We start from the raw sequence: 25,981 nt of genomic DNA, 5'->3' as shown, positions 1-25,981 counted from the left end.
AGCTACTTCAAGGTCTAAATATGTGTCAAAATCTCTACTGGATTTTCAAGTTCTCACTTACTACTATTAAAGCTAGCTCAGTTCATTCTTTCATGATATTATGTCCAAAGAATGCACTGTAAATTGTCATGATTAGGAGAGCAAAACCATGATGCTTTATTGCGGCGGGCGGCAAGGAAGGCACAGACTCTGAGATCGAGGATGCAAGGGCCTGAAGCCGAAAGGCCTAAGGCTTTTTATTGTTATGCTACTACCCTATTTAACTGCTACAATGCAGGAGCCAGACTAGGCAGTTCAAGATAACATCAACATTCACACACTAAGCACTCATCACCCATTCTGGGAAGAGCCAGTGTTCTGGACTCAAAACATCAACAACCATTCCTTGTTTTCAGCTCTGTGTTCAGAACTGACCTTCCACACATGTTTACTTCTTTCATGCCTCAAAAAGCCCTGTGAACTGGTCTCGGCTCCTTTATCTTAGAAGCAAGCAAAAACTATTCTCAGTGCAGTGTTCCCAAGCAAATCTTATGCTCCCCAAGTAAAGCACAGCTGTTTGCAGACTGAGGGTCTTCCACATTTCCCCCTTTTTTGTTTATTTGATGACAAGGGTGGTCATGATGTGGGCTTCGGCTTTTCAGAGTCCTCTGATTGCAGACCAGGTCTCTGAAGCAGCACTTGGGGCAAAGGCACAGAAGCAGGGACGCAGGCACCGCGGAGTTCAGTTCCTGCTAGAGAGAAAGTGAAAGAGATTCCGGGCCTGCTGCCTTCGCCTGTATATTAGGGATTTCTGCCAGGCGGCATTTTTCCACTGTGCTTTGATCTTTCTCACAGCAGGGCAGGAATCTCAGGCATAAACAATTAGGTGCCCTTGAGTCTTATCACAGGCCTATGTTATCTGAATGAAGATGCTCTACTTGTCCAGCACACAAGACTAAATAACAGTTAGTAGTATGATATATGTGTTTTTTGACACCCCAGGTACAAGTCACTTGAGCGTGTTTACAATCCTCCTCGCCCATCTTCCGTTATATTCCCACATTCTACCCCCTCGCTCAAGAGACTGCTTCTCCTGGGGAGTGCAAAGCTGGACGTGCACATTTGGCTTGCGGGGTGTAGAGCAGAGCAATATACAGAGACATGCAATAAATACATATAGAAAAAGGAATAAACATAGATATCTATACAATAATGCTGTAGCATCACTAATTACAAAGAAGGGCCAAAGATAAACAAGACTGTGAACAACATCCCTGTAGTGTCCAAATTTACTTGATTCACACGCTCTAGAAGAGATAACTGCTGTGAGAACCAAAACAGTGTCTTCTCCTCAGAGCCACCTGCATGTGTCAACAGAAAGGCCTTAACCACGCTTGCATGGAAGCGAAGTCACACAGCAGACAGTACAACTATGGGGGGACCATGACCACCAGAGACCACCCAAGACCCCTCGCAGCATGCTACTTGCATGCTCATCCAGTCATTTCAGCATTCCCCAAGTAATGCTGGGTGTCAGGTTGACTGTTCTACGTCACTTGCGTGGTCCCTGTGCTTTCAGCGTCTGCATTTCTGGTACCGGGTTCTGGTTGTGGTTTCTCCAGCTCATGGTATGGCTTCACGCATCTCGCAGGTAGCCAACGAGGACCTGTTGGGAGTAAAACACAAGCATATCCCCTCCCCCATGTCAACAATTCTACTGGTCCACGCCAATCAGTTGGGCCTGGCAGATCTTTATACCAAACCTTAGGATTTTGTGTAAAGGGAACTTTAGCCTGAAAATGTCGTTCCACTGCCGTGGTATCTAATCGAGAAGATGACCGATTTAGAAAATTTAAAATGAACACAGCCATATCTAATTGTTCTTGAGGAGCTGTGGCTACACTCCCCCTTTTTTGTTTTTGCAACATGTGTTTCAAGTTTTGATGTGTCCGTTCAATTATGGCTTGTCCGGTGGGGGTGTGCGGGATACCTGTAACGTGAGACACACCCCACTGTTGTAGGAATAAGGCCGCTGCTTGAGATACATAGGCGGGTCCATTGTCTGTTTTTATTTGTTTAGGGAGGCCCATAAGTGCAAAGCACCTTGTCCAATGTTTCTTAACATCCTGAGTCCGTTCCCCTGTAGCTGCAGAAGCAACAACATAACCAGAAAAGGTATCCACAGTAACATGAACATACTTTTGCCTGCCAAAAGGTGGATAATGTGTAACATCTGTTTGCCAAATTTCATTAGCCTTCAGTCCCCTGACATTTACACCATCATGATAAGTTGCAGTATTATATAGTTGACAATCGTTACATGCCCGAATAATATCACGAGCCTGCGTTTTTGTGAGAGCAAATTCTTTGTGTAAACTGCGAGCATTTTGATGGAAAAAGGAGTGAGATAATTGTGCATGTTGAAATCGTTGAGTAAGGGAGGATGATGTTATGGGCAAAACAGTGTACTTATCAGCTACTGCATTCCCTTCTACCAGAGGTCCTGGCAAGCGAGTGTGAGACCTAATATGAACAATAAAGCAAGGATGCTGTCGTTGCTGAAGCAGAGTTGCAATAGCAAGGAAAAGTTTATACAGCTCTTTATTGCTAATTTCTTTGATAAATGCAGCTTCTAAGCGGTTAATAGCGCCAACAGCATATAGTGAATCTGATACAATATTAATAGGTTCGCTTGCAAACAATGTCAGAGCTAAATGTATTGCAGACAATTCAACAATCTGAGTGGACGCTTCCACAGTAACTGATGTGTGTTGCCATTGTGCCTTTTCTTTCCAGGCCACTACGGCCTTCTTTGTTTTACCTGAGCCGTCTGTAAAAACCGTTTTTGCATTTGGTATAGGGTGAGGCACCATCACTCTCTGTGGTTGTAAACAGAGGGAAGGTAAGGCTTGCAAGATTTTATTCCGTGGCAAAGTAAAATGGATATCATTCAAATAATCAGCCAGAGCAGCCTGAAATTCAAGGCTGTCCCTCATCAGAGTAATGTGCGTTTCCTTATGAAAGGGTAGGTAAATAATGTCAGGGTCTCGACCTGTCAGCTGCTGTATCCTGAACCGTCCTTTCTGAATCACCATAATGACCATCTCCAAAGGAGTCGTAATTGTTTTTGTAAAGGTGTGTGATAAGAAAATCCATTCCAGGGTAACTAATTGCTGTGATTCTGTCAATTGAGCAAATAGCCCATAAGGCTGGAATTTCGTGTGAATCACAAAAAATAGAAGAGGCAAGTGTAAGATTATACGTCCTGCTTGGGAAGTTGTAAGTTTTTGAATTACCAATGCCAATTCCTGTTTTGCTTTGTCAGAAAGGATTCGAGGCGAAGTTAAATCTGAATCCCCCTTCAAGGTGTTAAACAGGGTACTTAACTGTTCAATAGAAATACCCAGCACAGGACGAATCCAATTAATTGTCCCTAGTAGTTGCTGCAAATCATTTAATGTAGAGATATTGTTTACCAAACGAAGTTGTTGTGGCCGTAAGGTTCTGGTAAACAGTACCCATCCCAAATACTTCCAGGGCGGTTCTGTTTGTATTTTTTCTGGGGAAATATGAAGCCCAAATTGTTGTAAAGAGTCTTTTAGATGATTTACAGTTTTCATCAGTTCTGTCTGTGTCAAAGCTGCAATGAGAATGTCATCCATATAATGGTAAATAAGAGACTGTTTAAAAATACTTCGAGTCGGCTCTATTGCAGCAGAGACCACTAACTGACAAATTGTGGGACTGTTCATCATGCCCTGTGGGAGAACCTTCCTTTCTGCTCATCTTTTTTCTTTACTGTCGGCTTTGGGCAGTTCTTTTTAATATGCCCCATTTGATTACACTCAATACATTTCATTTCTGCTCGTCCCACAACGAGTTGCTGAGCCAAGGCACTTGCAAGTAAAGTAGCTTTATGCTCTTCAGAACCCACATTCTGACAAGCTTTAATAAATTCTGCTATACTTTTGTAAGAGTTTTTTAGAGGGCCCAAAATTCTTTGACAATCTGCATTTGCATTTTCATAAGCCAATTGTAATAACAGCGTTTCTACTGTATTTTCATCATCAATCTGCCTGCTCAGTGCTGTTTGTAAACGATCAATAAATGTAACATAGGGTTCTTGAGCTCCTTGCCTGACTGCCGCAAAAGAGGGCTGGCGTTTCCCTGCCTCCGGAACGCGTTTCAGGCACTTTAAAGCCAATGCAGAGATCTGTTGTAAACGCTGCCGAGGTAACCGTGCCTGTACCTCTGGTACTGCATACTGATTAATTCCCAAATATTCTTGCCTATTTTCCAAAGTGTCTGCAGAAACAGCCTCCTGGTACTCTGCCAGCCACACTGAATATTGTGCAGGTGTTAAAATCATCCGTAAAAGTGACTTCCAATCATGTGGTGTCATAGTATAGGATTCCCCAATGACTGTTACTAAATTTGAAGTATAGTTACTGTGCAAACCATAGTCTCTCACCGCAGCCCGTACTTCCTTAATCATTTCATAACTAAGGTAGCGATACTCAGGAGAATGATTTGGACGATAGATTACCGGCATTGCCGTCAGCATGGCAAAATCTCCTTTACGAGCAGCTTCCTCTCTACAATTTTCTGCCAGCGTTTTGTATTTTGTTACATGAGACTCTGATGCCTTTTCAGCAAAGCCAATAGGTGGCTCGGCAGACGCAGGATACGGAGGAGCTGTTGGTGTTAACTGTGCTCCGTCCGTAGCCGCTGCTGCTGCTGCTGCCGGCTGCGAGACCCCCCGTGCCAAAGGGACGGCCGCAGCCGTTTCTTTTACCGATGTTAATGGTGGGTATAAATTGGACTGTATGTCTGGATCTGTGAAATCAAGATCGTAAGGATCGTCTGATTCTCCAGAGACTGTTTCATATACAGGCTCCTGTTGCTCCTTCACATCCACTAAGGTGTTAATAGGAGTGGATGCCAGAGATTGCAAATACTCCTCTGCAGGCTGGAGTGCAGAGAGTGCTGTAAAAACAACCCTCCACGTTGCTTCTAAATCCTTTAGAATATCAGACTGCAACGTGTTCCGTTTTTGTATTTCTACTCCCACTTTCGCCCAAATCTTTGCATCGTAAGTCCCTGATACAGGGAACCAGGTGCAGTTGTCTTTGATCCATACTAATAACTGCACCAATTTCGCTAATTGGACCTTATAGCCCTGTTCGCGTAATATACGCTGTAATACCTCAGTGTAGAGCTTATGCTCTTGGGAACTAGCCTGTCCCATGTTTATTGCGATCGCGGAACTCACTGATTCTGGGGACTCTCCGGTCCTGGGGACTCTCCGGTCCTGGGGATTCTCCGATCCTGGGGACTCTCTGGTCCTGGGGACTCTCCGGTCCTGGGGATTCTCTGATCCTGGGGATTCTCCGATCCTGGGGACTCTCCGGTCCTGGGGACTCACTCTCCGGTCCTGGGGATTCTCTGATCCTGGGGATTCTCCGATCCTGGGGACTCTCCGGTCCTGGGGACTCACTCTCCGGTCCTGGGGACTCTCCGGTCCTGGGGATTCTCTGATCCTGGGGATTCTCCGATCCTGGGGACTCTCAGGTCCTGGGGACTCTCCGGTCCTGGCGCGCGCTAGCCCCTGACAATCCTTCGATCAGAGTCGCCGCCGCTTCTTCGTTAATCTTCAACCTTGTTCGGGCGCCATTTGCGGCGGGCGGCAAGGAAGGCACAGACTCTGAGATCGAGGATGCAAGGGCCTGAAGCCGAAAGGCCTAAGGCTTTTTATTGTTATGCTACTACCCTATTTAACTGCTACAATGCAGGAGCCAGACTAGGCAGTTCAAGATAACATCAACATTCACACACTAAGCACTCATCACCCATTCTGGGAAGAGCCAGTGTTCTGGACTCAAAACATCAACAACCATTCCTTGTTTTCAGCTCTGTGTTCAGAACTGACCTTCCACACATGTTTACTTCTTTCATGCCTCAAAAAGCCCTGTGAACTGGTCTCGGCTCCTTTATCTTAGAAGCAAGCAAAAACTATTCTCAGTGCAGTGTTCCCAAGCAAATCTTATGCTCCCCAAGTAAAGCACAGCTGTTTGCAGACTGAGGGTCTTCCACACTTTATGTTCCTGACAATCCTGATAACTATAGCCGTATTTCATCGCCAAATGTCTTATAAAAATCCATACTCTATGATCCCAAAAATCAAGAAAATTCAAGGTCGGGGGGAAACAAATACAGTACAATTCAAGCAAAAGGCTGACAAATATTCAAATAACATCTCACCAGTCGGGTGAACCCATACTTCAGAGATCCACCACCATACCAGCCATGGTGAGACTAAACTATGAAAATATTCTCCCATAGTGGCTGACCCAGCACCAGGGTCACAGAATCACAGAATGGTTAAGGGTTGGAAGGGACCTCTGGAGATCATCTAGTCCAACCCCCTGCCAAAGCAGGTTCACCTAGAGCATGTTGCACAGGGTCGCGTTTAGGCGGGTTTTCAATGTCTCCAGAGAAGGAGACTCCACAACCTCCTTGGGCAGCCTGTTCCAGTGCTCTGCCACCCTCAAAGTAAAGAAGTTCCTCCTCATATTCAGATGGAACTTCCCATGTTTCAGTTTGTGCCCGTTGCCCCTTGTCCTGTCACTGGGCACCACTGAGAAGAGTCTGGCCCCCTCCTCTTGACACCCATCCCTAAGGTATTTGTAAGTGTTGATAAGATCCCCTCTCAGTTTTCTCTTCTCCAAGCTGAACAGACCCAGCTCTCTCAGCCTCTCCTCATAAGAGAGATGCTCCAGTCCTCTGATCATCTTTGTAGCCCTTTGCTGTACTCTCTCCAGTAATTCCTTATCTTTCTTGAACTGGGGGGCCCAGAACTGCACACAGTACTCCAGATGTGGCCTCACCAGGGCCGTGTAGAGGGGCAGGATAACCTCCCTTGACCTGTTGGCCACACTCTTCCTAATGCACCCCAGGATACCACTGGCCTTCCTGGCCACAAGGGCACACTGCTGGCTCATGTTGAACTTCTTGTCCACCAAACACCCAGGTCCTTCTCTGCAGAGCTGCTCTCCAGTAGATCAGCCCCCAGCCTGTACCGGTGCATGGGGTTATTCCTCCCAAGGTGCAGGACTCTACATTTGCCTTTGTTGAACTTCATGAGGTTCCTCTCCGCCCAGCTCTCCAGCCTGTCCAGGTCTCACTGAATGGCAGCACAGCCTTCTGGTGTATCGGCCACCCCTCCCAGTTTTGTGTCATCAGCAAATTTGCTGAGTGTACACTCTGTTCCTTCATCCAGGTTGTTGATGAATAAGTGGAACAGGACCGGGCCCAGTACTGACCCCTGGGGAACACCACTAGCCACAGGCCTCCAACTAGACTGAGCACCGCTGATCACAACCCTCTGGGCTCTGTCGTTCAGCCAGTTCTCGATCCACCTCACTGTGCACTCATCTAAGCCACACTTCTTGAGCTTTCCTATGAGGATGTTATGGGAGACAGTGTCAAAAGCCTTGCTGAAGTCAAGGTAGATAACATCCACTGCTCTCCCCTCATCAACCCAGCCAGTCATGTCATCATAGAAGGCTATCAGATTGGTCAAGCATGATTTCCCCTTGGTGAATCCATGTTGACGACTACTGATGACCTTCTCCACATGCTTAGAGATGGCATCCAGAATGAGCTGCTCCATCCCCTTTCCAGGGATGGAGATGAGGCTGACCGGCCTGTAGTTGCCTGGGTCCTCCTTACCCTTTTTAAAGACTGGAGTGACATTGGCCTTCCTCCAGTTCTCAGGAACCTCTCCTGTTCTCCATGACCTTTCAAAGATGATAGAGAGTGGCTGGACAATAACATCTGCCAGTTCCCTCAACACTCATGGTGCATCCCATCGGGGCCCATAGATTTGTGGGTGTCCAGTTTGTCTAAGTGATCTCTAACTTGATCCTCCTCAACCAAGGGGAAGTCTTCCTTTCTCCAGACTTTCTCTTGTACCTCCAGGGTTTGGGATTCTTGAGGGCTGTCCTTAGTAGTAAAGACTGTGGCAAAGGTGGCATTCAGTAACTCCGCCTTCTCTGCACCCTCCGTCACCAGGGCACCCTCCTCATTCAGCAGCGGTCCCACGTTTTCCCTAGTCTTCCTTTTGCTGCTGATGTACTTAAAGAAGCCCTTCTTGTTGTCTTTGATGTCCCTTGCCACATTTAATTCCAAGTGGGCCTTGGCCTTCCTTGTCGCCTCCCTGCATACTCTGAGATCCTTCCTGTATTCCTCCCAAGTGGCCTGTCCCTTTCTCCACATTCCATAGACTTCCTTCTTCCATTTCAGTTTTGTCAGAAGCTCTTTGCTCATCCATGCAGGTCTCCTGCCCCCTTTGCTTGATTTCTTACTCATAGGGATGCACCAATCTTGAGCTTGGAGGAAGTGATGTTTGAATATTGACCAGCTCTCATGGACGCCCCTGCCCTCTAGAGCCCTAACCCATGGGATACCCCCAAGGAGGTCCTTGAAGAGGCCAAAGTCAGCTCTCCTGAAGGCCAGGGTTGTGGTCCTACTTATTGCCCTGCTTCCTCCACGTAGAATCCTGAACTCCACCATCTCGTGGTCGCTACAACCCAGGCTACCCCCAACTTTCACATCTCCAACCAGACCTTCGTTATTTGTTAACACAAGGTCTAGCAGAGCACCTCTCCGCATTGGCTCCTCCACCACTTGTATCAAAAAGTTATCGTCAACGCTCTGTAGGAACATCCTGGACTGTGGGTGCCTAGCTATGTTGTCTTTCCAGACAGATGCTACATTGTTTTCAAGAGATGCAGGACAAAAGTTACCGTCTGGAGAAAGAGCCGTTCTGATATCTTGATATCTCAGTAATGAATTATTCCAAAATGACCAATCTCATATGCTCAGGTCTCTCTCTTTGATTCTTATGTCGTAGTGCCAGCACCTTACACAATGTCAGCAACACTGACATCTTCTTGCTGCCTGATTATGTACTAAGTACTGCTGACTAATACCTGCCATAGAGCTGCTCCTGCTTGTGGGTTGCTAGAGCACAAAGAGGAGCAGGGACTAATATACTGCAAGGTGGATGAATGTGCTGCTGTAAGGTACATTCCCCAGAAATGTTATCACAAAATTAAGCTCTGTCATAATATGTAAGCTTTTTAATAATATATATTATTAAGTTATTAAGTTACAATACTTACAGAGGGTTGAATTTTATTAGCACTTTTTTCACTTTTCTTAGTTCGTCCCTTAAACGTTCTTTTTCCCTCTCAGTATTAGGGTCTTCTTCACTTTTTTGTTTTTTCAGCAAACTGAGGAATACATTCTTGGCTGCACATTCCACTGAATCCACGTTAAATCTTAAAGTAAATAATATATAATATACATCAGTTAGGTGAACTTTAAACTAGAGATTTATTTATACCTAATGCTGTTACAATAATACACAGTGAGCCTTATCATATGACAATAGTTATAATCTAATCATTGGAGGCATATCCCTATTCCATCTCCAGATCATAGTTCGCATTCACTTTCAAACTGTTATAATTCCAAAACTGAGTGGTAAAATGTAAAAAGGTTCTGCCAATAAATTATCTGTAGAAAGTACGCTCAACTCTACCTTCCCTAAGCTGGACACCTGGACATACAGATAAAGCAAATCGTAGCTTAAGTAATTTTAATTCTTCTCAGCTACCCAGTTGGGAATCAGTGCCTGTCCCTCTTGGTCTTCTACATAGCTGTTCTTCCTCATAGCTTTTTCAGTATTGGACTGTTTGGAGTTTAACTGGGGTGAAGACTTCTCCAGCTTCACTCTCAAAAAGTATTTTATTTTTTCTTTTTGCAGCAGGCAGATCCTGTTAACTAACACCATACAAGGTGTTGCAACACATGGGGTGAGGTTGCATCATAGTCCATTAGAATATTCACAAGTCATTCAAATCTGGCAGTCACCAAGAACAGGAGCAAAAATTGAAGGACTTTATTCTTTTATCCAGAAAGACCAAATACAGATTTTAAGGCTAGGAGGTAACCTCTCCTTAACTTAAGCTTTTCACATCTTCACAGATGACAGAGCTCAATAATGGTCATTTGCCATTTACTCTTTTTTTTTTCCCCTTTGAAGCTCAGACTGAATGATCTAATTTCTCTCTACCATTGAGATTATTCAGCCATAAGGAGTACTAAAGTGGTGCCAGCCTGGTCTTTTCCTTCGTGGCTCTAAGAAAAGAAAAGCAAACTCCAAATACTGTTTCTTCCCTACCCCCAATGGCTGTGATAGCAATTTGGCTTCTACAGCTTTGATACCTGCTCCCTCAGGAGTCTCCGTTAATTCCGTGCTAACATAACACCATACTGATGACTGCTTTGCAACCTCATTCACCAATAAAGGCTTAGGGAGAAGCAGCTTACCAGCACCAACAAAGCACAATTATCAATCTATTACTCCAAGTCACTGTCTGCTACTTGTGAGGGCTACTCATCTTCTTCATCTCCATCACAATTTCTCAGGACTGGGATATTTAACTAGAGAGATTTTGGGTTTTTTTTAATTCTCTATGACTGTTGTCCCTTGTCTGACTACAAAGACACTGGGGAGGTCTACCAAGTGCTGTTACACTGCACCTGTGCCTTAAAAGACCCCTAGACAACAGATTTCTGTACCTCATCCCCAGCTTGATACTGTCACCGAAATCGGGAATAAAAGTCCTTAATGCCAGGTTTTAACATTAACGAGCAGGCATTACTTTATTCGGCCAAGAGACATGAGGGATCGCTCCACCTAACATGTCCACCGAGGCACAAAAGCACCCTCAATATATACATTATAGAAAAATGAATATTCATATAATTCCCAAGAAAAGACCGCCTATTCCAAGAAACCTTATGCATATGCTAATACATTATGTAATGTCTTTGCACATGTGTACTAAATTGGGGAAGGGGTCTTGGGTGGTCTCTGGGGGTTGTAACCCCCCCATAGTGATGCTGTCCGCTGTATAACCCTGCTTCCGCGCAAGTGTGGTTGATGCCTTTTTGTTGACACATGCAGATGGCTCCAAGGAGAAGATCCAGTTCTGATTCTTACAGGATTTATCTCTACTCCTGGCGTCAGAGCTATGAATCAAGTCTTTTAAGACACTAGAAGGATGTTGTTCAGAGTCTTGTTTATCTTTAGCCCCTCTTTGTAATTAGTGAGGAATTTAACAGAGACCTTGGATTCTCTAAGACTCAGTGCAATCAAGAGTCAATGATAGATATAACTTTAAGCGTTATCAGTCCTAGAAGCAGACCCTGTCTGCAAAACATGCAGTTGGTTTCAGAAAGTGCAGTTATTTTAGCTGAAAGGAAAATTACTGAAAAGAAAGTTGATTCTGTCTAAAGGTTACACAGAGTAATCCTTTTTAGGCCTACTCTGAGGCCTACTTTTACTAAACCGTCTGGTATCAATACCACTAGGTTCTGCCTCCATGTTCACTGGTCTGGGATGTGTTCTTGTCTCACCATGATCATTTATCAATTGTCTAGGATATTCACACTCTACTCGCACTCCCTTGTCAGAGCCAAGAAGAAATTCTTTAGAATTTCTAAAGAACCCATCATTCCAGCATAGATGAGAGGAAGGCACTTATCCATCTCCCCTTGGAACTTCCTATTGAGTGCTCCAAAATGATGTTGCAGTTCATAGAGCAGTCACAAAATTATTCCTTACTTGAAGGAATTACAAATAACTAAGAGTCCTTTTGAAAAGTGTCAGTTTCAGCTTGGAATCAGCCATAACATTAATTTACAACTAGACCATCACTGAGAAATAGAAAAAGAAATAATTTACCAGCAACTAGAGTAATTTGAGACGTGCCATCAATATGTATATTCACTTTTTGCTTCTTCCTTTCTAGAGTTCTTTCAGAAATGCCTTTTTACCAGCATCAAGCATGTGAGAACTGAAATGGTAGTCTGCATTCTATCCCTAACTATCAAAGTGTGCAATGTAAGGAAGGGCAAGGCTTCACAGCGACATGAGAAAACTTTCCATTTTTACATTATTATTCCTATGCATTATTACAGTGAGAATATGCGCTAGACAACTGTTTACTGATAAGCAGCTTCTTTTTAAGTCCAGCATTGAGGTACATGCCTACTTTACTAATATTAGCAATATCACTGACAATAACAGTGTTGTCAGTAGGCTCAGAGTTGTGCATGTTTGATGTTATGTAATTACATCTCACATGTATGCAAAACAGGTTGATTGATGCATGTCAGTGGATGTAAGATGAGATTGTTAGAGGCAATGCAGTGGAACCATCACCATCTGACAAATGCACACATTAACAGAACCTCATTCCACCCTTTTCCCTAGTAAATCTGCCCCTACATATACTATTTGCACCTCTAAATAAACCGCATACCCTTTCCACAAGTTTTACTGACTATAGTGGGGCAAAGCAACTGAGAATCTCACTTTCATTTTAATGTGATTCAGTCTCTTGTAATTTTCTCAGATATCATGCATGGATTCTACTCTTTCCACGCAATAATTATATGCTCCCAGTTTTATTTCAGCTAAACCTTTAGTGCCAGAAAGATACATGGGTTGATAGAGCTTGTAGGCCTTTACTTTGTCTGCTTTAAAGCAAAAGTAACAAATACCATATAAATGGCATTTGCCAAGCCATAACAATGCTTATTTCCAATAGTCATTTTTCTGTATATAGGCAATACACATATAATACATGGAATGTGTATACTTACATAAAAAATATGGCAGGCAACTTATCCATCTCATGTAATTTATCAACAAAGCTTGCAAAACGCTTCCACTTTTCCTGTTCTGAGCAATCCACAGGTTTTGGCTTAAGGTGCTCCAGCAGCTCATTCACCTGTACAGAGTAGTATTATTGTGGAGATTTTAATGGCAGAAACTTCTGGTGGAAGGCTAGCAGATATGAAGACTCCATTTTCCTGTGTCAAATTCTATCAGCTCAAATTTTTTAAATCATTCATTCAGAACTGCAATAGCCACATATAGTTTACAGACTAAAAGGTCTGCAAGTTATCAACTGACTTTGGTAAGAGCTCAAAATGCAAATTGTTGTAGCATTCATGGCTGCCATCACTGTGCAAATAATAAAGTATCGCTAACATACTGATTATGATCTGTTTTCGTATTTAAGTGTCATATTTCAATAAATTTGTTTTTTTCCCAGATATTCTTTATTTTTTTCTTGTTTTCAATCACCACCTCCTCATATTCCTTTTTATGATATAGGAATAGGTGGCCTCCAATCAAGGACCAGATTTTCTGCTCATTGCTTTAATTTCTGTCTTTTACATGGAAACATACATCCTGTCTGTGGTTACACAGAAGGTTTCCAGTGAGCACCAAAAAAAAGGTAGGCCAAAAAAGCAAAGCAATAGTACAATATTCTCACTAATTGTAGGAGGTACCTAAAGGAATCAGAAATTGAAATGTCACAGCAGTATCAGAAGTCTGATTCCCAGAGAAGCTTGTGAAAACATCACCTTGAAAATGGCTACGGAAATGCCACAAATATTAGTGCTTATCTTTCAAGTACAGCAGCAGTGAAACTTAACAAATAATAATTATGGGAGGAGAAATTCCCATAATTATATTATTACACATAATCATTATTAAAGTTGTACACAGTCTTAAGAAAGCGCCCTGTAACAACTGTTACCTTCTGTCTTTGGCCAAGCACAATCCATTTGCTTAGTTCTTTCTTCAGTTCCTGTTCATATTTCCTCACATCTGCCTTTTTTATTACTACTTTATTCTTGAAAGAGACAAACTCCTCAGGATCCAGCTCCTGGAAAACAACATTAATATAAAACATTGCAGTACTTTGTTATCTATTTATTTTGATATATTTTGCCCACAGCTGTGTATACACACCTGTGCCCTTGGCCACTCTTGCCAGACTTTTACCATTGTGTCATAAAGCTGGATGCTTTCTCGTGGAGACAAAGAAAGATCTGAAGGAATACCATAGTTCTCAATCTGCAAGGAGTTTAAACAAAAGAAAAATAAAGGAATCATTTTGATGGAATCCATTTTGCCTAAATATAACAGTAGCTAAACAATGTTGACACCAGTATTATGCTTACGTGATTGACTGTTAATGCAGCACATGGATGACAATGTTCAATGATAAAATCACTGCCCTTTAAAGAACACACATACTTTTCCAGATCATTGTACCTTTCTTCATACAAGACTGTGAAGAGACAAAAATGCTGTCATGATACACTTGGTTGTGTTAAAAAGCAAGTACTTAATCCTGCAAGATTTGGTTTTATTTAAAAGAAAAACCAAACCAAAATATGCTTAAGTTCACACACCATGATTTAACAATTTTGCAGAAATAACACCAAAATTTATTTCTCTGTTACAAAATATTCTGATACACACCTAGTCTAACACGATATGATTTCTTTTGTTGTTGTACTTTAGATTTCACTTTATATTTTCCTGTAAAGTTCTTTTCAGAGTTTGTAGAGCTTCCTTCTATTGTATTCTCAGCACGTTGCCAATACCTTTTCACAGACTGTAACCACCTACAGTGCAAGAATAAAATAAAAATAAGAGTTGTAAAAAATACTTTAAGAAAATTGCTACAGCTATAATGGATGAATTACTACAATCTGCTCAATTTCTCCTACAGAATTTCCAGTGCCTCTCTCACCACCTTCAGTGCAATTTTCTCCAGCTTATCTGAGGGTGCAAATAAAAAATGTGAAATAGCACCATTATTATATAAATCTAGTGCAAGTGTCTTCTCTGATTGATGATGGACAAGTGTGTTTATCAGGCATTGGCAATTCAAACAGATGTAAAAGCCTCCTAAGTTCCTCTGCACAGCTCAATTATAGGGTCTGAAGGAATAGTAGGGCCTGTTCTCATTACAGAGTTAAGAGTTATAGTATTGTTCTGTGTCAATTGTGGGAGTAAACATAGCGAAATACATATAACAACATAACTCCAAATCAGTTGCCTCCCAATAGTAATTGACCTATCTATCTAAAACAGCTCATATCCAATTTAAATATGCTCTTGTGAGCAAGAAAATTCCACACGTACTCAGTTAGATGTTCTGGGTTACTGACAGTAGCAGAGAGTGCCAAAAACGGACATCGAATTGTTACCAGAAGATGCTCCCAAACCTCTGCTCCAATTTCTCCACCAAGACAATGGACCTATGTTTTTGAGAAAAAGGATTAAAAGAAAAGAAGAAATGTTCCTTACCAAAGTGCACCCATAACAGGAGTTGTTTTGTGTTTTGCAAAAATAAAAAATAATAAAAAGAAAATAATAATAAAAAAAAAGTGAGGCAAGATCAGTACAGAATAATTTTTATGTTGTAGCAAATGACCATGAGATCCAAATCAAATGTCCAGTAAATCCCTCTCCAGACTTCACTGGATAACAGATTAGTCTAAATTTCAGTACTACATTCACTGTACCCTAGATATTCACTGGCATCATTAGCAATTCATTCTATATACAAGAAAGAATACAGTAGGAATTTTAAATTTAGCAAGATCAATCATTAACTTTTTCCTAGGAAGACTGACAAATACTGTATGATGTGAAATGTGTATGATCCCAGTCTGGAATTCTCTTCTTGTGCCACTGAGACTACAGTGGTGGCTTTTAGTTTTTCAGTTGACTGGCTTGAGAGAAATAAAGGAAGTTCCTGGTAGCTTTGACTGAACTGTATGTCCTCTTGAGGACTAACAGAGGTTTAAGTTCTTTCACTGGAGTACATAAACACTACTAGCGAAGAGGAAAAAGCAAGTAAGTCTGAAATAATATTTCTGAAAGTTTTTTTAACAGCAATAATGTATGTAATCAAAAATAGAGTCATCGGCATTTTTTCTCAAGATTTTTTGTATATTTGTTAAATTGGTTATTATTAAAAGATGCCTACCTCATCAAATATAACATATTCTATCCGTTTGGTCCATTTCTGGCAACGAGGAGACAGCATCAAGATTTCTAAACATTGAGGCACAGTCACTAGTATCTAAGAAGAAAGGTTTGTAAAACATTATTTTCAAGTAAACTGACTAATCAACTACAAGTAGAGTCTATATTCAAAAAGCATTTAAAAAAGATATATGTGTTTGATTTCAAGGTAAGCAAGAATGAATTAATGATTTAGAGTGACTGAGGTGAATGCGGGGCGAGGGTGAGATCGGGCTGTACCGGGCGGTTTCCATACTCAGGGCCACCCGAGCAGCAGCCCCGAGTCCCGTCTGGACCCGGAAGTTCCCGGCAACAAATCAGGCGAGGAGGGGGCGTAGCCGGAGACACCGCGGGAGATTTGAAGGGCCCCTGGGGAGCGCGAGCGACCCAGAGCGCGGCAGTTCGCGTGAGCAGGGTAGGCAGGCAGGAAGGTGCAGTGTCCCTCCCATCGGGGCAAGAGGACAGTCCAGGAATGGTTTCCACTCAGCGGGGCCCTAAGTCCTCTGCGGGTGCCAGAAAGGACATGGCAACCCAAACGGACCTGCCGCGGAAGCATGCGGAGGTGCAGGTGTCAGGCTTCAGGGAGTGCCAGAGCCTGGCCCTGGCACTCGAGGGTAACGGAGACCTCGCCTGTGTGAGGTGTGAACAGGTCGACGACCTGATCTCCTTGGTGGCACAACTCAAGGAGGAGGTGGAAAGGTTAAGGAGCACAAGAGCATCCCAGGAAGAGGTTGGCGGGCAGTGCTGTTCCCTGCCTGCCCTGGGGGAAATGGACGGGCCTAATGCTCCCCAGGAAGTGGAGGATCCTCTTCCTCCTCCACAAGGAGCAGGAGGAGACCTAGGGGATGGGGGGGAATGGAGGCAGGTCCCTGCTCAGGGTGGCAGGCGAATCCCATCCCGACCTTCCTCCCCTCCCAGCGTCCCCCTGAAGAATGGGTATGAGGTGCTGGAGCCTGAGAGTCTTCCTGAGTGTCAGGAAGACACGAATCTAGGTGAAGGACCTTCTAAGGGGCTGCTTAAACAGAAGCAACCAACTAGAAGCGTTGCAACCAGCTCCAAAAAGGAGAAAAGAAAAGTAATTGTTATAGGCGACTCCCTGCTAAGGGGAACGGAGGGCCCCATATGCAGGCCAGACCCAACTCACAGGGAAGTCTGCTGCCTCCCTGGGGCTCGGGTAAGGGATGTTGCCAGGAGGCTTCCTGAACTGGTGAGGCCCTCTGACTACTACCCACTATTAGTATTCCAGGTGGGTAGGGATGAGATTAAAGAGAGAAGTCCCAGGGCAATCAAAAGGGACTTCAGGGCCCTGGGGCATTTGGTGAAGGAGATAGGTACACAGGTTATATTCTCCTCAGTTCCTTCGGTGTTAGGTGAAAATAGGGAAAGGACTATGAAAGTACAACAGATTAATATGTGGCTAAGAGACTGGTGCCGTAGGTGGGATTTTGGGTTCTTTGACCACGGGGCGGCTTTCATGGCACCGGGCCTGCTTATGCCGGATGGGGAACAGCTGAGTCAGAAGGGGAAAAGGGTTATGGCCCAGAAGTTGGCAGGGCTGATCAAGAGGTCATTAAACTAGGTTCGATGGGGGAGGGGAATAAGACCAGGGCAACCACAAATGAACCTAGGGGAGACAGGCCTGCATCGGGGGCAAGGCTGCTAGCCCAGCTGAAGTGCGTTTACACCAATGCACGCAGTATGGGCAACAAACAGGAAGAGCTAGAAGCCACTGTACAGCAGGAAAGTTATGACGTGGTTGCCATCACAGAAACGTGGTGGGATGACTGTCATGACTGGAGTGCAACTATGGATGGCTATAAGCTCTTCAAGAGGGACAGGTGAAGTAGGAGAGGCAGTGGGGTAGAGTTGTATGTTAGGGAGTGCTTGGACTGTGTCGAAATTGAGGAAGATGATGAGGATGACAAGGTTGAATGTCTATGGGTAGGTCGGCAGGGCGGACATTACAGTGGGAGTCTGTTATAGACCACCCAACCAGGATGAGCAGGCGGATGAGGCGTTTTACAAGTGGCTGTCAGAAGCCACCCGGTTGCCAGCCCTTGTACTCGTGGGCGACTTCAACTTGCCAGATGTCTGCTGGAAATACAACATGGCAGAGAGGAAGCAATCTAGGAAGTTCCTAGAATGTGTGGAGGACAACTTCCTCGTGCAAGTGGTAAATGAGCCCACTAGAGGAGGGGCCCTGCTTGACCTGTTCTTTGTGAACAGAGAAGGACTAGTGGGAGATGTGAGGGTCGGTGGCCGTCTTGGGAGTAGCGACCATGAAATGTTAGAGTTTTCTATAGTGGGGGAATTAAGGAGGGGCAAGAGCAGAACTGCTGCCTTAGATTTCCGGCGGGCAGACTTTAGCCTGTTTAAGAGGTTGGTGGACAGAGACCCTTGGGAGTCGGTCCTGAAGGGCAAAGGAGTCCAGGAAAGCTGGACGTGCTTTAAAAAGGAATTGCTAAATATTCAGGAACAGGCTGTCCCGATGTGTAGGAAGAAAGCCATCGGGGAAAAAGACCGGCCTGGTTAAACAGAGAACTTAGGCTAGAACTTAAGGAAAAAAAGAGAGCCTATTTGCTCTGGAAGAAGGGTCAGGTAGCTTGGGAGGTCTATAGGGATGTTGCCAGGTCGTATAGGGAGAAGATTAGAAGGGCCAAAGCTCAATTAGAGCTTGATTTGGCTGCTGCGGTCAAAGATAACAAAAAAAGTTTCTACAAATACATTAACAGCAAAAGGAGGGTCAAGGAGAGCCTCCACCACTTACTGAATTAGGAGGGTAGTGTAGTGTCAGGGGATGAGGAAAAGGCAGAGGTGCTCAATGCCTTCTTTGCCTCGGTCTTTAATGTCAAGACCGGTTGTCGTCAGGAGACTCGGCCCCCAGAGCCTGAAGTCAGGGACGGGGGGCTGTGTGACCCCCCCGTAATCCAGGAGGAGACGGTTAGTGACCTGCTGTGCCAGTTGGACACCCACAAGGCTATGGGCCCGGATGGGATTCACCCCAGAGTAATGAAGGAACTGGCAAAGGAACTTGCCAAACCACTCTCGATTATCTGCTGTCAGTCCTGGTTAACTGGAGAAGTTCCAGCTGACTGGAAATTAGCAAATGTAACACCCATCTACAAGACGGGTCAGAAGGATGATCCAGGGAACTATAGGCCTGTCAGCCTGACCTCCAGGCAAGGTGATGGAACAGATCATCCTGAGTGCCATTACATGGCACATGCAGGACAATCGGGGCATCGGGGCCAGCCAATATGGATTCCTGAAAGGCAGGTCCTGCTTGACCAACCTGATCTCCTTCTATGACAAAGTGACCCGCTTAGTAGATGAGGACAGGGCTGTGAATGTAGTCTATCTAGACTTCAGTAAGGCATTTGACACTGTCTCCCACAGCATCCTCCTAGACAAACTGGCTGCCTGGGGCTTGGATGGGTGGACTCTTTGATGGATTAAAAACTGGCTGGATGGCCGAGCCCAGAGAGTGGTGGTGAATGGGGCAAAGTCCAACTGGCAGCCGGTCACTAGCAGTGTTCCCCAGGGCTCAGTTCTGGGGCCGGTGCTGTTCAATATCTTTATAGATGATCTAGACGTAGGGATTGAGTGCACCCTCAGTAAATTTGCAGATGACACCAAGCTGGGTGGGAGTGTCGATCTGCTGGAGGGTAGGAAGGCCCTACAGAGGGATCTGGACAGGTTAGATAGATGCGCCGAGACCAATGGCATGAGGTTCAACAAGAACAAGTGCCGGGTCTTACGCTTCAGCCGCAACAACCCCATGCAGTGCTACAGGCTGGGGGAAGAGTGGTTAGAAAGCGGCCCAGTGGAAAGAGACCTGGGGGTGCTGATCGACAGCCGGCTAAACGTGAGCCAGCAGTGTTCCCAGGTGGCCAAGAAGGCCAATGGCATCCTGGCCTCTATTAGGAATAGTGTAGCCAGCCGGTCTAGGGAAGTGATCGTCCCTCTGTACTCGGCACTGGTGAGGCCGCACCTTGAATACTGTGTCCGTTCTGGGCCCTGCACTTCAAGAAAGATGTTGAGGTGTTGGAGCGAGTCCAGAGGAGGGCGACCAAGCTGGTGAAGGGTCTGGAGGGTCTGACCTACGAGGAATGGCTGAGGGAGCTGGGGTTGTTTAGCCTGGAGAAGAGGAGGCTCAGAGGTGACCTTATTGCAGTCTACAAGTACCTGAAGGGAGGTTGTAGTGGAGTGGGAGTCGGCCTCTTCTCCCAGGCAACTAGTGGTAGGACAAGAGGACATAGCCTGAAGCTTCCCCAGGGGAGGTTCAGGTTGGACATTAGGAAGAATTTCTTTTCAGAAAGGGTCATTAGACATTGGAACGGGCTGCCCAGGGAGGTGGTGGAGTCCCCATCTCTGGATGTGTTTAAGAAAAGACTGGACATGGCACTTAGTGCCATGGTCTAGTTGACATAGTGGTGTCAGGGCAATGGTTGGACTCGATGATCCCAAAGGTCTCTTCCAACCTGATTGATTCTTTGATTCTGTGATTCTGTGATTTGTCATTGCTATCTTCAATAAGGGCAAGAAAGAGGACCCAGGAAACTACAGGCTGGTCAGCTTCGCCTCAATCCCTGGGAAGGTGATGGAGCAACTAATCCTCGAAATCATTTCCAAGCACATGAAGAACATGAAAGTCATCAGGAGTATTCAGCATGAATTCACTGAGGGGAAGTCATGCTTGACCAACTTCTATGATGAAATGACTGGCTTGGTAGATGAGGGGAGAGCAGTGGATACTGTCTTCAGTAACGCTTTTCACAACATCTCCCGTAAGATCATCACAGACAAGCTGTTGAAGTATGGGCCAGATGAGCAGACAGCAAGGTAGATTGAAAACTGGTTGAAGGCTGGGCCCAGAGGTTGGTGATTAGTTGTACAAAGTCTAGCTGGAGGCCAGTAACTAGCAGTGTACCCCAGGGGTCAACAGTGGGTCTGATCCTGTTTAACATCTTCATTAATGATCTGGATGATGGGGAAAAGTATACCCTCAGCAGGTTTGTTGATGACACCAAACTGGGAGGAGTGGCTGATACGCCAGACAGTCGTGCTGCCATCCAGAGGGACCTAGACAGGCTGGAGAAACGGGCTGACAGGAACCTCATGAAGTTCAACAGGGAGATGTGCAAAGTCCTGTACCTGGGGAGGAACAAACCCATCCACCAGTGTATGCTGGAGGCCATCCAGCTGGGAAGCAGCTCTGCAGAAAAGGACGTGAGGGTCCCAGTGGACACCAAGTTGAACATCATGCAGCAATGTGCCCTTGTGGCAAAGAAGGCTAATGGTATCCTGGGCTGCATTAGGAGGAGTGTTGCCTGCAAATCGAGGCAAGGGATCCTTTCCCTCTACTCAGCACTGATGAGGCCACACCTGGAGTCCTGTATCCAGTTCTGGGCTCCCCACTACAAGAGAGACCAACCTAGTGGCCTTCGATGATGGAGTGACTACATCAGTGGACAAGGGAAGAGCTACTGATGTATTCTATCTGGACTTCTGTAAGGCATCCGCTGTATGCTGGCAACCAAAGGACTTTAGTGTTTTTCTCTTTTAACCAGAGAAAGTAATCATCAACTGCATGTCCCCTAAGGATGAATACGTAAGGTTGTATGCCATAGACAAACTTTCTGGTAAGCAGTACAGGTATGCGTAGATTTTTCCTGAACTTTGTATTTAGCAATGGCATAACTGTTATAATTAGAATTAACATTTTCAGAAGCCAGATGGAATACAGAAGTCATTACTATTATGTGTTAAAATACCCATAAAAATATACCTGAGAATTCATTACATCATTGCGATAATCTCGTGTGAAGACTCCACACACTACCAATCCATCTGGAAGTTTCTTGGTAAATCGATTGTATATAGTTCCCACCACTTGGTTTACGAGGGCCTTAAATAAAGCAGGTCATTAACAAAACTAGACAGTGTATGTCTAAAGGCATATGATACTCCAAGACATATAAGAGCATTCAATTTTGGCACTGATATTAATGTACTAGACTATAATGTAATATGTAATGTACTGTTAAGTCTAGACTGTCAACAATGTTAACTTTAAAAAGATATGGTACTTTATTTTCAATTATATTCAAATGCTTTCAAAGCAATTTACTGTTGTGTAAAGTAAGTTATACATTATTAATTCTGTATTTTAATTATTTTCAAAGCAGTTAAAAATAGATCACATTCTACTGCATCTACAAGCACTTTAATGATCTCAAAGTCCTGGGGCTGCAGGTAGAAAACACATTTCTGCACCCAGACTAATATCCAAACAGAAACCACAAAAAAAAAAATTTACTTATAGAAAACAATCCACAGCAATTGTTATTGAATAACAGCACATGTAATTCACTGTCCAAAAATCATATCACTGAACATTAAAATAAATTTTGGAAGAAATCAAAACATTGTGCCTCAGCACTTAAGTCAGTTTTTAACTATTAGGATAGAACTCTCATTAAAAAATATCCCAATGCCTAGAGTTTCATAAATTTTCCCTTGAAACACCTAATGGTGAGCTCAATTAGAAAAAGATAACTTGACTTACTTCATCATTGTTCTGTTCTAATATTACTTTCACCATGTTGGTAGGCTTTTGGTACTCTCATCATTTACCTAACATGCTTCTTATAGCACTTTTGTGTATATTAGTGTTTCTGACCTTAAATTAGCTATACAGATATTAATAGACAAAATCTCTACATGAGCTCAAATATTTTGAAGATTTTTCGTAAACATGCTGTTTCCGATATATGTAAATGTAAAACAGAATGTAAAGATTCCATTTCTAATAAAAAAATATATATCAACTAAATTTGTGTAACAAGTTACCCCCAAACGGTTTCAGAATCATACTGAGAAATATCATAGTCATACATACAGAATATGTAGTGGGATGCAGCCTTACCTTTGTAGGAGCAACATACACAACTACTCCTTCATTGCTCATTTTCAGAACTTTTTCCATGCAATAGTATGATGCATATGTTTTTCCTGATGATGTGGGAGCGACAATCACCGCAGACTCGTTATTATCTACAGCATCAAGAAGCTGTCGCTAAGAGAAAAGCAGTTATGTCAAAATGTCTTGTTATGAAGTTCTTATTGAGTAAGCCAGCTCTTTCTGTGAAAACGTCTCTTATTTTTGCATGTAGACTTTGTATACAGATTTTAGACTACAGAAAGTCAGACTTAACCTAGTCGTTTTACGAATGTATTCTTTTCTCTTAAACTGTTAGTGGAAAAAAATGGAACTACAAATTATAACTTGTCTATTTCAATTATTTGGTCTGAGATACTAATACCAGAACATTCTGAGTCCAAACCTGGAGATTTTCAAATTAAAAAATAAAACCAGTTAACGCAGCAGTGTATAACTTAGTTCCAAAAAATTCATTGTTTTATACAAGGCAGTATTTTTCTCTTGCATTATAATAGTTACATCAATACTGTCCAAATTTCTCTTCTGCTCCTAGCATACAGTGTTTATTAATCTGTTTTCTTCCCTGTTACTGTCGTCCTCCATATGCTCTCACATTACGTAGGTCTGCGAAAGTATGGGGGAAGGGGTACAGAAGAGGAAACAGAAATAATACTAATATTATTCTTCTCTATCAGCACACATGCCAAGTTCCAAGTTGCTTTTCAAGCAAGTGACTGTTTTGCAGATACGGACATGCAAAGCAGCAAATTCAGCTGGTCTCCCTAGACCAATAATAACGAAATCTGAGTTAGACTTATTCTGCTTTAGACAGAAAAGTTATTTCTCAACTCATACTATGGGTAATTCTTTAGGGACACATGAGCAGAGGATGAACAGTCAGAGATTATCCAAACAGGGCGTTACCACCATCAAATATGGTAATAAGCAGTGAAATCCCATGGATTCAGCATTTCTTATGTTGAATTCCTTGGGCCAATCTCTCTGTAGAAAAGCTCTCAGTGTAGAAAGAACATGCAATACAGTCAAAAATTATGTACTGACTTTGTTAAACTTATTACAAAACTAGATTTGTTAAACAATACTATTTTTGACAAGTAGTATAATAATGTGTATTTTTAAATGGGGGGAAAAAAATCAAAGATCATTTCCATTAATTTTATGCAAAAAGTTTGTGTCTCATTACCTGCCATGTGTCTGGTATGAAATGTTGCACTCGAGGATCCGGATCATTGCTCTCTTTTCTGAGCAAGTAATAATCCATGTATTGTAGCTGAAAGCGAGCTGGACCAACTTCGACAGCATAGTTGCTTATATTCTGATCATTACTTTCTCCTGTCTATAAGGCCAAATGAAAATTCAAGTTGGTTTGAAAGCTAGCAGAGATTAAGAAAATGGCATGTCTTTTACTCTGTGGAACTCCGCAAGATTTGAAAAACATATGAAAGTGCAGGTGATTTTTAAATAAGTTCTTGCAGAAATCTACACCATATAGCCCAATATCAGGCTTATGCTTACATCTCTTCAAAGGAGACTAAGTTCTAAAAAATCACATGTCTTCCACAGCTAGTGGTGGTGTTGGTGTTTTTGTTGTCAGAAGAGCTAACAAATCTGGCTAGCAGGCAAAGCTCAGCCTCTTCAAGATATTGCCTGCCAGAGCCTTCTCATCCTATATTTATGTCTCTTTTCTTCAGCCTGCCCTGACCCCTTGTGCAAAAGGAAATTCAATATAAAGACTGAGTGTGATCCCAAATTTTGTATTGCATAGTATTTTTAAAAAATGCCTGTATACCCTAAGACATACCAAATTTAATGTTCATGGACACGTTTTGTTACATCTGATCCTGAAAACTGTATAGAAAAGTATTACATGTTACAACATACACCAGAAGATCAGAAAAGCACGTAGTAATTTAGGTTGTCAGGGATGTCTGTATGTCAATTAATTCAACTCACTGCTAGAAGCTGGTGCAATTAGATCAGGTCACGGTGCTGTGTTCAGCTGAGTTTTTAATATCTCCAAGGATGGAGATTTCACAAGTTTTTCAAGTTCTTGAAAGAAATATGTTGTTATTCCTGAAAATTTCAGTTATTCTTAAAATTCCCCCAACTTTGCAAAAGTAATAATCAGAAACAAGCAGCTGGAAAAACAAAAGTAGGTCCAAAATGCACTGACTGATCTAGAGTCCTTCTGAGCGAGACATTAAACTTGCCAACATATCCCCCTCTATCACCACAAACTTTTACAACAGACCTTTTGAGATTCTCAGATCCTACAATTCTACTTCCTGAAATGCAATACACTTTATTTGGGGGACTAAACACCCTTACAATAACTATTTAGCCAAGAGCAAACAATCATCGTACACCAGTTGAATTCACATAGAAAAAGAGACAAATAATTACCACTCTTCAAGGGAAGAAAATTTCTTACAAAACAATCACTTCCTCCCTCACCTCTTAGTCCTGATCCTCAAGGAAGGATGATAAACACTTTCCAGAAATAAGCTTCCAAATATTCCTAACTCTACTGTGCCTAGAAAATGAGACACTGAAGTGATTGATAATGGTTTTACAGTTCACTGTAATTTTCCTTCCTTTTGCTGTTGACTTCATATTCTGCAGGCTGTGAGTTATATCCTCCTCCTTCTGCCTGAGAGCCACTTTAGCATCCCTTCTCCCTAATAACATCCCATCTACACACAAAGGTATCAAACTGCTCTTCACATTAAATCAGCCAGTGGGCAGGTTACTAACATGCAGAAAATCAAAGGTCAATCCTTAGAGAAATTACTTCAGAGCCAAATTCAGTGTAGCTACTGGTGGCCTCAGCTGTGCTAGCAAGGACAAGCAATTCAGTATCTGAAACTGTTTCCTTCAGAGTTGATCAGTAATACCATAACAACAAACAGAACAGTTTCCATCCACCTCTGACGTCTCAAATATTTCCTCTTCTAAAGTAGCACATCTGAGCCTTTTAGAGAGCAGCTGCCCATCACTTAGCTTTTAACAGTTATTTTTAACATGCAGAGTTCAGCTGATGTGATGAATTGAACAGCAGGTAC

The 25,981-nt window shown here is 43.2% G+C and overlaps 1 protein-coding gene across 1 annotated transcript in view; it reads right to left on the bottom strand.

Moving 5' to 3' along the window:
• Window positions 1-25,981, bottom strand: part of DDX60 (DExD/H-box helicase 60) — a 62,505-nt gene that overhangs the window by 19,498 nt on the left and 17,026 nt on the right. The window contains 11 exon segments of the mRNA XM_068403128.1: window positions 9,165-9,323; window positions 12,721-12,848; window positions 13,668-13,796; window positions 13,883-13,987; window positions 14,095-14,204; window positions 14,399-14,544; window positions 15,068-15,183; window positions 15,918-16,013; window positions 21,744-21,863; window positions 22,884-23,033; window positions 24,103-24,255. Coding sequence (XP_068259229.1) covers window positions 9,165-9,323; window positions 12,721-12,848; window positions 13,668-13,796; window positions 13,883-13,987; window positions 14,095-14,204; window positions 14,399-14,544; window positions 15,068-15,183; window positions 15,918-16,013; window positions 21,744-21,863; window positions 22,884-23,033; window positions 24,103-24,255 — 1,412 coding nt within the window.

Source organism: Nyctibius grandis, chromosome 6, assembly GCF_013368605.1.
Source record: "Nyctibius grandis isolate bNycGra1 chromosome 6, bNycGra1.pri, whole genome shotgun sequence".
NCBI classification, from domain to species: Eukaryota; Metazoa; Chordata; class Aves; order Nyctibiiformes; family Nyctibiidae; genus Nyctibius; species Nyctibius grandis.
Note: the sequence above shows the minus strand (reverse complement) of the source record. Positions and strands in the feature narration are given on the sequence as shown.